Source organism: Toxotes jaculatrix, chromosome 16 (assembly GCF_017976425.1).
Source record: "Toxotes jaculatrix isolate fToxJac2 chromosome 16, fToxJac2.pri, whole genome shotgun sequence".
NCBI lineage: Eukaryota > Metazoa > Chordata > Actinopteri > Toxotidae > Toxotes > Toxotes jaculatrix.
In genome coordinates, this window is record NC_054409.1 from 24,341,971 (window position 1) to 24,356,098 (window position 14,128).

The following is a 14,128-nucleotide window of genomic DNA, read 5'->3' on the forward strand; positions in this document are numbered from 1 at the left end:
TGTGTGTGTGTGTGTGTGTGTGTGTGTGTGTGTGTGTGTGAGGTGTCAGAAGCAGGTGCTTCTGCAGTCAGCCATGACCAGCTCAGCTGAGCAGATGGCATCATCTGTGGGATCTTTCTCCTTCACACCATCCTCTATCTTGTTTTCCTCATCTACCCCCCGCCCCTCCACCCCCACCCCCCAAGTCATGACCAGCCTGTTAGTGCAGCTGTGCTTCCCTCGCTTCCTTCCACTCGCTTCCATGTCAACTTTACTTTTACCCTTCCTCTGTATTTTCCCATCCTTCTTTGTTTTCCACGACCGCAGCTTCTATGACTCATTTTTTTGTTTTCTCCGTAAAGACGCAGCATGTAACTGCCTCTGTGTTCCTCCCCTGGGGAACACGTATGATTAATGAGCGATAAATCCTGTTGCTCAACCATATAAACTTGATTCCCCATTGGATTGACGCACAACACCACCAAAGCTTTATTCCAGCGGAGCATCGTTTCCTGTAAGAGCTACAGTAAAAAATGCACTTTTTCTGGTTTCATCCAGCTCGAGTGTCGAACACTCACAACACATCTGAAATGTCTTTTTCTTCGTGATCATTATCTTCATAACATTTTCCCACAGTCATAAAATTTCCTGAACTAAGTCTGACTGAATGCAAACAGATATTATCATATTGTACTGATATTAAGTTACCAGGAGTAAGGTCACAGGGGTCACAGGGGTCACAGGGGTCACAGCAATGGCAACGCGTAGCAACATTAACCCACACATTTCATGTTTATGTAATTAATTCCCACAGCTCTCATCAGCCTGATTTCCCGCCGCAGCAAATGGCCGACGAAGTAAAAACCTCGACAGGTAAAGAGCCGGATGTTTCCCTCGGGAGCTGGTGGAGACCAAAGCAGAGCAAACAGAACAGTGAATATTGGATTTAGATTTGTCACACAGCCAGAGACGCAACTTCAGATGAATGCTAGTGTTGCTCTGCGTCTGCTGGATCTATAAGTAGGGAATTAGCCATAGCAGCTTTATAACATCAGAACAACAGATCCTCCAGGGACTGGTCTGACTTGGTCTTAATGGTTCTGCTTGTGGTGCCAAAGCTCACAGATGGACATGAGTGGCAGAAAGATGATTATCGACACCTTGTGCGATGACTGAAGCTCACATTATAAATATGTTTGTCATAGCAACGCGTTGACCTTAGGATGAGAAGTACGTGTGCCATGACACTGAGTAAGAGTGTGTCTTGGTGTGTGTTTGAGGCGATGAGGCAGGAGCTGTGTGACTGTTTGTGAATGATGAAGCAGCTGCGGCTGCACTAAGACTGAATTCACAGAAAAGTAGAAATGATTTAAAGTAGTACGTTCTTTGCTGCCAGAGCTTTGGGACTCTGTGTGTCTTCTTATGAGAAAACACTTAATCCTCATGAGGATTAAATGTCCTCAAAAAGAAAAAGGAAGAGGGAAATATTCCGGAGTCAGAACATTTTCACTTCTCTTCAGGGCTGCTTCAGAGCTGGATGTGGGTTTAGGGCTAAGATTAGGACGGGATTACGTGGAAATGTCAGAGTTAGTAGCAGTAAAGTTTAGGATTAGGGGAAATGGTTAGGGAATGAATATAGTCAATGAAGTTCCTAACAAGAATGCAGCAGTAACACCAATGTGTGTGTATGTGTGTGTGTGTCTGTGTGTGTGTGTGTGTTTGTGCTGACATGTGCATGTTTGTTAGCCGCTCCGCTGAGCAGAAACATCTCTGTGTGAGTGCACTCGCAGCCACAAGTCATTGAAACTCTCCTCACATTCCTGCCTGCCTCCAGTTAGGAGCGGGGAGGGCTGAGAAGACGAGGGGTGGGGGGGGGGGGGGGGAGGTGAATGGAAGAAAGTGATGCCAGTTGATGCCAGAGGAAACAGACAGCTCTCTCTCTCTCCACAGACCGAAAACCTTGCTGTGTTTTCACTACATAAGACGTCCGCGACAGTGATGACTTCCCGTTTTGTTGATTGTGATTTGTAAGCGAAAATGTGCTGTTAAAGGACCACATCAGTGCTTTCGCATGTTTGAGCCCCATTGATTCAGGCACAGCTAGCAGCTCGCTTTGATTACTGTGACTGCTTTAAACATTTCTGCCTCTAGTTTCCCTTCATCTCAGGAAACAAGGGAAATCAGGACACCTGCTTACAGAGACTCCTGTTTCAGTTCAGGTTATGAGGTTGTAAAAGCCGGTGGGAGAGCAGGACTCTGATATAAAAGGTTTCAGACACCTTGAAACGTGAAATTACCAATATAGTCCCGAACAATCTTCTCCAGTTTGAGTAACGATAAAAACTACACTGAGCTCAGTTTCTAAATGGATTTTGGTGCAGACGTCCTGCAGCTTCTTTCAGGAACAGTCAAACAGTGCAGTGCAGAGGCTGGTAAAAAGAAAAGTGTCGAGCTGAAAGAGGATTTTCCATAACCTGGCAACCCAAAAGGCTCTTCTTATTAATGCATTATAGCTGAGCTGTAAAGCATTAGTAATAAACCCATGAAATTCAGCTGATAAACCTTTAATAAATGGTGCCTCATCACAGAGTGAGACCCAAACCCCCATAGCTCACAGTCTCAGTGTGTGTGTGTGTGTTCATGGTGTCTCAGGGCCTGTCACAGGTATGTGGGCTCGGTGCTTTTAATGCATGAATAAAAGAAAAGGTGGATGTATCTCTTCACCGGCCACATCAGCTGTGAGAGGAGGCAGAGAGCAGAGCCGAGACGAGCCGAGGAAGAAAGGAGGAATGCTTTTAGCGTGAACCTCGGGGTGGCCATGACCCAAATGTCAACAAGGAGAACATTCAGTAATAAATTATGAGGCAGAAAAGAAATACAAGTGAACTGTGATACAGAAACACAAACTGTACTACTGTGTTCAAAATCCAGATACGTGTCTGTTTCTGTGGCTTTACACAGTAATTAATAATAAAGCCGAACATTTTTTCTTTCCTATTTATCCTTTGATAAATTTTTCTACAGTGTGGTTCAGATATAAAAACACCAACCTGAGTGCGTCACAGTAGTATAGAATAGTATATGTGTCCTAAAAGCAGAGGATTCACACGCACGAGTCGACTCTCTCCGTTTCTGTCCATTATCGTCTTTATATAGGATGTTCTGGCGAGAAGCTATTTTCCCGGTGGTGTCATAAAAGAAATATTTTACTTTATGTCTCCGATCAATCAGACCTGACCTTATCATCGATCGGTGACCTGCTCTGTTTTTCAGAAATGCCCAGCAGCTTTGTTTCCATCCAGACCTTTATGAGTAAACGATCAAAAGACAGTGTCAGCTGCATAGAGATTGATCACATTTCAGGAAATCCACAGAACCAGGCTACAGATGATGATAACAGTGTCCACCGGAGAAACATCTGTCACGTATGGATTTTATAAGTGTGAATTTCACTGCAGATTAGAGCCGAGCAGCAACATGATTGATTCTGTCTTTTGTAATATCTGTGAATGCTTTTCTCAGACGTTCCATCAAGAACGATCTTCTTGATGGAACGTCTGAGAAACACGGAGGAATCTATGCAAACGTCGCCCACAGATTCTGATGATTAAATCATTTTGCATTGTTGTTAAAAGGGACACAGAATTTATCATCAACATTTCTATGGATACAGACTTTCTTTATCTTACTAGATTTAAGGCCTCCTGAAATGATGGATAATAGAATATTGATCATCAGTTCTCTGATTAACTGGAATTAGAAACAAAAGGAAATCCGAGTACAGACAAACAGAAAGAACAAGAGGAGCAAATGAAAAACACGAGGGAAATCAGTCAGATAATCTGAGCCAACACGGACTCTGTGAAACTCAGTGACTCTACTAAAATGCATCAGTATTTTTTCTACTTTATCACAGTTACGTTCTCTTTATGATCAGAGGTCTTCACCTTCAGTTAAACACTTAAAACATGGTGAGTCGCTGCCACAAACCCAACAAGGAAATCCTTTAAATTCATATGGAAATAAAGCAAATGAATGGCACTAAAGCATAAAGCAGCCTCACAGAGCCGTTAGCTTTTAAATGTACCTGCATCATACAGAACGAACTAAGGCGACAAAAACCGACCGTGATGGATTACCTATCACCAGTCAACTCCCCACAGGTTGATTTTTATTCTGTACGGGACTGAATGGAAAGCAGTGATTGCCCGGAGGAGGGAAATCAGTCAAACAAAAATATTGCAAAATAAAAACATGCCAAACCAACAGTACGGACGTTTACAACTTCTGCTTTTCAATCAGCAGCTGACACAGTGAACTCAGTCTGGAATGAAAACCTGAGCAGCAGCACAGCCTCACTCATACTGAGTTTTTTCATGATTTCTTTTTAAGACTTGTGAAACTGGCAAACACAAGAAAAAGGAGTCAATTTCAGTTTCAGTGGATCTGTAACAGAGGCTGAAACCTCCACTACAGGGCACGACTGGCAGCCATCACCCTGCAGGAAGCTGAGGTCTGGATGAGGGGTTTGCATCTTTAAATTCATCCTACACCCTCCTTCAAACCTGCCGGACCATAAATCTCTCAGCAGCTCAGAGGAGTTTTGCTGGTGCGAGAACTCTCCACACCCCATGACAGGAATCAATCAATCAATCAATCAATCAATCAATCCCTCGGCCAGGCAGCAGAGCGGAGCGGAGCAGCGCGGACACGCTGAACCTCACGGCTCAGACTGGAGCCAATCACAGTGGGAAAAAAAAACACCCAGACATCCTTTGTATCCCACAATGCTCGGCTCCCGTCTGCGGCTCTCTCAGACATACTCGAGTCTTGGTACGAAGGAGACAAACACGCCGACTCGACGGCATGACAGGCGCAGCTATCGGCGCCGCTCTAAGCGGCGTGCGGCGCGGATTATCGCGCACACAGATGCGGTTTGTCGAATGCGTCAACAGACCTACTTCAGTGGGATTCCCATATCAAAGGCAGATAGATGAGGGAGCAGAGCGGTGGCTTAGTGAAAGCTCTGAGGCAAATGGGAACTGAAATATTAACCTTTTAAAAGGCTTGGCTGCAGACACACTTGATTGTGCCAATCTGCTTTGAGTGAGTTTGACAAGGCAAAGTGTCGGGGCGAGTTTCTGTGTGTGTGTAACTCAGTCGGACTGAAAATCCAAATTGTCACTCTAATCCCAGGCAACCATGTCAAATCTCTCTTTGGATCAAAATTCATCATTCGCTGTGGAGCGAAAATGAGCAGCATTTTCAGTGTCCTTTCTAAGCTCGCCTGTGGAATCAGGCATTAAATATAGATCTGAGCTGATGAAAGGAAATACTTCTCTACCAGAACCTGATATTTGATTCAGAGATTAGGTTTGTTCTTTTCCCTCCATGGCCCGACACAGAGTCTCAGAACTGGTCAGAACCTGACATCAAACCCAGGGTCTCATTTAAAGAGAAGGAGCAGTTTGACATTTCAGGAATACGCTTATTTCTGTTTTCATACAGTTGTATGATATGTTTGGCATTGTGTGTGTAAATGAGCCTGTGTGTGCACAAACAGAAGGTGAGCTGTGTCACTGTCTGCTGGGTAAAAACACACGTTAGAGTTCGACTGTTCCAGTACCACAGAGCAGTGACAGGGTGAGTTTTCAGCAGTAAAGCTGTTATTACCTGGGTCAGCTGATATGTTGTTATTGGATTTTTTTGAATTTGGCCTCAAAATCCATGACTGTAACATTTAACATTAACAAAAGTGCAGGTGAAGTTTGCGTACATGTCTCTGCATTCCCTCCAGGTGAATCTTCTTCAGCTTATTTATTCGTGTTCTCCTCAGAAACACATTTAAAACTTAAAGGGTCAAGGAATGGAGAAGGATGAGAGAAAAATCCGACTGGTTTAGTTTCAACTGTAAACACACACACACACACACACACACACACACACACACACAAGCATCCATGGCTTAAAACAGACACACAAAGTTAAGCCTTGGTTAATTGCTTCTATTGTAGAGAAGTGTCAGCAGCATCCATGCAATCCTGCAGCCATCCTAGAGAGGATAATCCTGGATACTGAGGAAACTCACACACGGACACACACACGGACACACACACTCAAACCCATTTAAACAGCCGCACCGTGTCACAAAGGTCCAAGCAGACCTGCTGAGGTGGAGACATCCCTGGCAGTGAGGCTGCTTCAGGCATCCAGGCATCCTCTTTTGATGTCAACACCGTGCAAGGAGGAAGGTTAGCATCAGGGGAGGCGCGCACACACACACACACACACACACACACACACACACACACACACAGAACTTTGATTAATTCCCTGGGATGTTATCGTCTCTGGTAAGTTTGTTGCAGAAGCTCAGACCATATGTCAGAGTGAGAGACCGAGAAGCCGCAGCTCTCACTCCTGGTCCTAATGAATGCAGGGGCTAATTGAGATAGCAGCTTGGGCTTCGTCTACACTCCTCCAGCTGCAGCAAACACACAAACACACACACACACACACTCCCAAATATAAAGAGGAATCACGACAAAGACCCCGACCCAACAGTTTTCCCATGGTTCAGTGCAGTACAGACTGAGTGAAGGTTAATATGAGCAACAATTCTCTTTCTGCCAAAAAGTATCTTGCAAAGTAAATGATAAATATATAAAATGTATTTTGAAACAAACACAACAGCAAATCCAAGTGAGAGACGAGCAGACTCCATGTTCACACTGTAATGGATCCTCTGCCTCTGCAGGTTGAGTTTCACGCAGCAGCAGCGTGACCTGCAACCAGCAGCTGCCTGGAAGGCAGGAAATGAATTTAACTTCCATTTTCCTTCTGAAAGTGCTCTGCACTGATGACACATACAGACAATACGTAGTTAACAGGCTGAAAGATGCCAAACTACTGCTTCAGTCTCTTAAACCTGGGCTGCAGTTATGTACTTCATCAGAAAACACAGCATTAGCTCTTCATTAAGAACACACTGATCTGTGTAATCATTTTAATCAGGGGCTCATATTCCGAGGAGCTCTCTGAGAAATGAAAGGTTAAACCCTCTGAGCCCACCTGTGCTTTGCTGCTGCCGCCGCCGCCGCCGCTCGGCCACGAGTGCTGCTGATTAAAACCAGGTCACCTCCAACTTTCTGCTGCTCTCCGTCTCTGCTGATTCCTGCACCTCTTTCCTTTTCTTCTACCTGCTGCGTCTTTGCAAACCGTCCTCCTGCCACGTGTTTTGATTCTTCCCAGTTTTTGTTATAATCAAACATCATTCACAGATAAATCGCGCCGTCTGTTTCATGGGGTCAGTGAATGTAAATGAACACGAACACCTGAACAGAATAACATCCAAATGAATCCAGTAACATTCACCAGCTCTGCACTGACACAACTGTCGCAAAGGTCGCAGCGGTTCTATTCAGTCACGTCTCAATCAAATTCAAACACAGAGACATCGTCTCACACAGCTGCAATCATCAGCACTCACACTTTACAGAGGAATCAACATCTACGTCTGTAAATCTGTCAAAAGACCATCATCAGCTCAACCTACGGACCATGTGAGTCATAAACAGACCAACTCCAACGACCAATCGGGAGAAGGGAAGTAAGAGTCAGAAGACTTCACCAGCTTCCTGGGTGTGGTCTCGTGACTTACTTAGACGGTGCATGAGCCCGTGTGTAGGAACACACCGGACACAGCCTTTGAAAAGCCTGGATTGCAGGATAAAGCTCGACTCGTGTTACACTGGTTTTATTTCTATTTAAATTCAAATAAACTTTGTTGGCATGAAGTTACTGACAAACCTAAATGACATTTTGTTGGATATAATCTCGTCTCTGATACTGAGGCCCAGCTTTCCAGAGCTTTCCAGATTTCTGTCGCAGCTTTTTCATAAAATCTTCAAACTGAACTAATTTTCATTTGGACTTCCTCCCGTTACATTTAACATTTTGCAGTATGACCCGGTTACCTAAGACTCGATAGCTTTCTCATTTTTTTAAATTCTAGACAATTCAAACCAACTCTACATTCACCCGAGCCTCCTCCCAGTATAAAAAAACGATTCCAGTTCTTAATGGAAAATCATGCAGTGTGGCCAGATGCAGTGCTCCTGATCTCTGTCCAACATTCACGGTAACGCAGCTTTCATTTAGGTCCAGCTTAGACTTTCTGAATGTGGAGGTGAGACACATCCTATGATTCAGTTGGTTCAGGTACATGGCTTGAACATTACTGTACTGCCATGAATATAAGACACTGTTTTCTGAGGATAATTCATTTGAGCCTAAATGTTGCTATGGTAGCGAGTGTTTTCAGTGCTGTTTATCCTGCAGGAGATTCTGGAGCCTCGTGCATCACCTTCTATGTTTTGCTTTAATCAGTATTATTATAATTATTATTATTATGTTTTACTTAGAGGGAATGCTTTTAGGATGAGGCTGATTTTCTCCTTGATAACAGCGTCTTGAGGAAACTGTCGTATATTCTGACCCACACAGCATTTTATTCTTTTCAGTCTGTGAGCAGCTTAACTTTCCCACGTGAGGAGCAGAACCGGCAGGAGAAAACAATTCAGCACAGAAAACGAAGCAGAGTGGATGATTTCCAGTAAAGACCTGACTGCATTTCTGGGACGTTCTCTAAACAGATACCGATTACACCCCTATTTCACATCCTCTGCTGCTGTTCTCTCTCTCTAACTTCCCTTCATGCTTCCTCCTCCTCACTCGTACTTTCTCCCATTCGGTTTCTCTTTCTGATGCCTACTTGACACAATATTCTCAAAAGTTTGAAGCCTGAGGATCGAGTTGTATAATTAGGCCGGGGTTATCCAACCATAAGAAACAATCTCCTCCGTCTCCCTCTCAGTTCCATTTTTCTCTCCTCTCACTCACAAGTAATAGGAGGAGGGAAAAAAAAGAGGAGGACTGAACGAGGAGCAGAGGAAGGAAGCTGAAGAGGAAACTGGAGAGGTGATGTGATGAGAGGAGAAAGGCGAATTACAAGATGGATGAGTTTTTTAGAGAAGAGAGGAGAAGAGAATCTATATTTTTTAAATTAAGCGGACATGCCTCATTGATATTTGTACAAGCAAACAGTGTCTGAGTGGGTCGATGAAACGGCTCCATGTCGCTCTCTGGATGCAAACTGCAGTTGGCTTTATTTCCAGCTGGAGCTCTTGAATCTCTACTCAGCTGTCAAGCTGTCTTTCTAGCAGATTATCGCTCTCACCCTGAGAAATTAGACCATGCAGTGATCCAGCCTATCTTCATACGCAGGCACAATCCACGCATTCGACAACACGAGCTCACGCACACGCCAACACGTAAACACACGCACGCCGACACGTAAACACACACAAGCACAAGCCTGCTCTGTGACATTACGTCTCTGCTGGGTGATCTCATTAACCACAGACACCGACGGTGAGATGAAACCAGTGATGCAGCGCACGATACGGAGTGTGTCTACAGTGGGTCTGTGTGTGTGTGTGTGTGTGTGTGTGTGTGTGTGTGTGTGGGTCTGTGTGTGTGTGTGTGTGTGTTCAAGGCTGCATTTACAGATCGAACATTTGTGCACGTACACAGGAAAAGGCTTGAGTGACAAGGATTAACGAGAAGACTGAAGCCTGCTGGGAACTGACTGATGAATTCATGTGAACGTGTGTTTATGTGTCTGATGGGTAAATTAATGAAACACAGCGCAGTGGGGAAGTCCTCATTAACAGTCACGGGACATTCAGCAGCTCTGTGAGACCAGCTGTCACTTTGGATTTTCAAAATAAAACCGAAGAGTGAAAGAGATGAAATCTGCTGGAACGAGACGTCGAGTGAGGCACCGGGTCATTCACAAAGCTTCGTACGAGGCTGTGAGGATAACAAGAACATCGTTTATCTTTTAAATCTCCTGCCACCTACGCTGAGACCAGCACACTCACAGAGACAGGGTCATCTTTTACACATGAAGTTACCAAACAGTATTTAAAGCAGTTAAACAACTAAACAGCAGCAAAATGCATTTTAGTGGTTTAACCCATCATAGCAGGAAAAGCTTGTATGAGGTAGGAAAGTCGGTGTATTGATAGAAAAAAGCAAAGGAAGCAGATCTGGAGAATAAATCATGTGACTTAAACGTCAGTCATCACTCATCACTTCCTGTGAAGAGATGAAAACATCAGGTGTGTGTGGAGCGATGAAGAGACCGAGCCTTCCTCACATTAACACATCAAACTCACACAAATGTCAGATCTCCATCGCGTTTCCATCGTCTGAGCTTCGACTGCAGCTCTTTGGATCAGCTCTTCTTCTCCTGCTGTGGTTTAATGCCAGCGACTGAGAATCAGCTCCACCAGCTGTTTGTCTCCACTCAGCTCACACAGCAGGACAGGAGGCAAACCAACGTCCATCTGCATTTTCATTTCCAGGCTTTCTGGAAATTCAGTTGAAATTTGGCTGAATTTGGATGGAAACTTGATCATTGAGCTAAAATTAAAAACAATTTACTGACTTTGTGCCTGTGAAGACAAACTGGATCCAGAGCAGGAGAATGGACACTGAGGACACTGAGTGAAGACACACTGAGTAAAATCAAAAACAGCCTGATTCATGAAAACCAGGAGCAGAACTTTAACGGAAGCAGATCAGAAACCAGTCTGACTGTGGTTTAGATGCTGATCAGGACCATGTCCACAGTCTGAATCCAGCTCTGGACCCTCTTCACGTCTGTCTCTCCCTCACTTCCTGTCATCTCTCACTGCCCAATAAAGACAAACAAACCAAAAAAACATCAAACAACCAATAACACTGGTTGTTTAGTGAAGGAAAAAGACCAACCACCTCTTCTGTCACTCAGCTGTGATGTCCACGTGTTGGAGCTGAAACAATTACCTGATTAAACTATTGATATTAAATCAGTTTTTATAACTGATTGATTGTTTCAGTAATTTTCAGGTGTGGTAGTGAACTGACTGCCTTTGGGTTTCGAACAGTTGGTCGGAGAAAACAAACCACTGATTACATCTTTTCACTATATCTTTCATTCAGTAATGCACAGTTTTTTTTTTCAGCACATTAATCGATAATGAAAACAATCAGCGGTCCACAGCCGGGCTCCTGACGCAGGCTCGCCCGGGTCCTGAGGAGCCACAGAAGATTTAATTCATAAACTGACAGTGTGACTCCTCCACATCAGCATCTGCAGCTTCTCTTCCCACACACACTCTGACTGCATCAACTTTCTCTGTCAGTAATTCATCACTGCTGATGCTCAAACTGAAGGAATCCCCCCCCAACACACACACACACACACACACACACACACACACACACACAACACACACGCAAACACACACACACACACACACACACACACACACACACAACACACACACACACACACACGCAAACACACGCAAACACACACACACACACAACACACACACACACACACACACACACACACACACACACACACACACACACACACACACACACACACTCTGCCTGTGAAACACTCTAACTGCAGAGCCTGTTGACAGGTGATCTCTCTCTGCCTGATCCTGATCGAGACTCCCACGCACACGAGTGGGCTCCGGTCCACATGGGCTCTGAGGATGCGTGTGCAGCCTGGACCGTGGAGCCAAACCGGTTGGAGCAGCTCGCACAGTAAATAACCCGCAACGGCGTTTATTTCAAGACTTCAAAGGCTGCTTCAGACTCTCTCTCTCTCTCTCTCTCTCTCTCTCTCTCTCTCTCTCTTTCTCTCTCTCTCTCTCTCTCTCCCTCCTCCTACGAGTCGCGGGAGGAGATCTCTAAAAACAAGACAGGGATGCCCAGAGAGACGCAGAGAGCCGAAGCTGCTGCCGCTCTGTGTGAACAGGAGCCAAGACGGAGGACGACAGGGACTGAGAGTAAAGAGCATGAAGGTGATATCAGACTGTACCTCCTGCCGAGACGCTGCTCCACAGCAGCCCGATCCACAGCACCGCGGGAAAGGTGCGGAGTCGGTACCCGACCGAGCTGGCGGCCGGCGGCATGGCGACAAAAAGCCGGTCCAGACGAGGCGGCGTGTATCGCGGAGAAACTGAGCAGAGGACGGGCTCCCGGGTCTGTCAGCTGGCTGGTCTGCGGTCAGTCGGTCAGGTAGAGCCGCTAACGTCGTGGTCAGGATCAGAGACGGTCCGCGTGTGAGAGCAGCATCCTTCTGACTGCGAGGAGCGGCTCCTGCTTCCTGCCTCCGATCTGTCCTCCTTTTCTCCTCCGCGGACTCTTCTGTCCTCCCTCTCTCTCCTCTCTCTCTCTCTCACACACACACACTCAGTCACACACAGTCTCTCTCTCTCTCTCTCTCTCTCTCTCTCTCTCTCTCTCTCTCTCTCTCTCTGTGCGTGCCCCCTCACCCGCCCACCCCCTCCACACACAACCTGACCTTAATGATAATGAAAGTTTTGCTGGAGAGAGAGAGTGTGTGTGTGTGTCAGGGTGACTGTTGTGGGCTGCAGTAAGATCAGGACACACTTACATAAGATGGAGAGAGAGAGAGAGAGAGAGAGAGAGAGAGAGAGAGAGAGAGAGAGAGAGAGAGAGAGAGAGAGAGAGAGAGAGAGCACCACCGTCCCATGCTGTGCAGATTTAGGCTACTGGGTGGATGAGGAGAAGGATGGTGTGTTTGGAGGGTGGGGGTGGAGGGGGTGGTGCTGGGCGGGTAATCTGTATAAGTAGCTGTATTTCACTGTAGAAATCTACAGCGATCCGAGGCTTTACAGTAAACTGTCAGCAGGCTGAGTGATCAGTGCTGACCTCCACACACTGGACTCTGATCTGATGCAGCTCCACCGACTGAATATTAAACAGCTTGATTATCATATTAATATCACAGTTTTTTTAACATAGAGTTAGTCATAATTCTCTGTGTGGTTCATCCCTCCAGTGGTCATTTGACGGTTTGTAAATATAAAAATAATAAATATGAAACTGTCTGATGTAGCTGGGCCTGACTTTACTGTTCCCTCTCATCTGTACTAGCAGCAGCTTCATGTTAAAAAAAAAAGAAAAAAGAAAGGAAAAAAACATATTTGTGTAACAAACCGTGCTCTCAGTCCCTGTGTCTCTGTCAGCCTGTGTCTAACACAGGACAAAAAGTTATCAATGATTCAGTGACATCACTTTAAAAACGACCAGACAGACAGGAAACCAGAACCAGTCTGTCCGTCTGTGTGTCTGTCCGTCTGTGTGTCTGTGTGTCTGTGTGTCTGTCCGTCTGTGTGTCTGTGTGTCTGTGTGTCTGTCGTTCTGGAGTTTCAGGGTTTGCTTCCAGTGGGAAGGAAGTAACACACACACCTCATTAGACTCTGTGCTACAACAGCTGTCTCTCCCCTTTCTGCAGGATGCTTCAGCTGCTGACACATCCAGCCGAGCTGACGGGGGAAACACAGAGCGCAGACACGGGACATGGCGGAAACTTAAGGAGCGGGACGCGACTCTGCAGCAGCAAACAGAGCGTTACTGCTCTGGAAGCAAAGACCGGCTGTAATCATTAGAGTCATAAACAACTAAATACCGGATTATGAAATGTAACCACTGCTGAATATATAAATGTGAAGCCTGACAAATGTCCTCAGGTGAAATCACCTGAGTCCGAGTCAGTCGGGTCTGAAGACAAAAGTTTGAAAAGTAGAGTTAGAAAGAATTTAATCCCCCCCCCCCATCTCTGCTGCAGGCTCCAGGCTACATTAGCTCCTACTAGCAAAACACACACCAATCTTAGACCCAACTGTCAGCTGTCGGGTTGCATTGTGGGTAATGTAGGTGCCATGTTCTGACAGGAAAGAAGAACATGTGGAATAAAAAAAATGAAATCTCTGATTCTGCAGAATCGTGAGACTCTTCACTCTAACCACTCCTTCTTTACACTTCATTTACTCTAACCAAGATCCTTCCCTAACATTAACACCATCGCTGCCCCGCACACATCATGGCGAAGGTGAACATTTTAGAAACACTGGCAGTGGACGTGAAAAAAGCCAGTGATCCGGGGTTTTGCAGAATCAGTTGTCCAGTATCATCGTTCCTGTCTGGTTGTTCTGCTGGTTTTATCTGCGTCTGATCCTCAGACTGTTTTCGTTTCTTGCTCAGTCAAACTCTG

General features: G+C 45.4%; 1 protein-coding gene across 1 annotated transcript in view; it reads right to left on the reverse strand.

The window, feature by feature from the left end:
* The window catches only part of LOC121195746 (seizure 6-like protein), a 34,831-nt gene extending 22,811 nt beyond the window's left edge, over positions 1-12,020 (reverse strand). The window contains exon 1 of the mRNA XM_041059404.1: positions 11,927-12,020. Coding sequence (XP_040915338.1) covers positions 11,927-12,020 — 94 coding nt within the window. The remainder of the gene's footprint in view (positions 1-11,926) is intronic.
* Between the last annotated feature and the right edge of the window lie 2,108 nt (positions 12,021-14,128).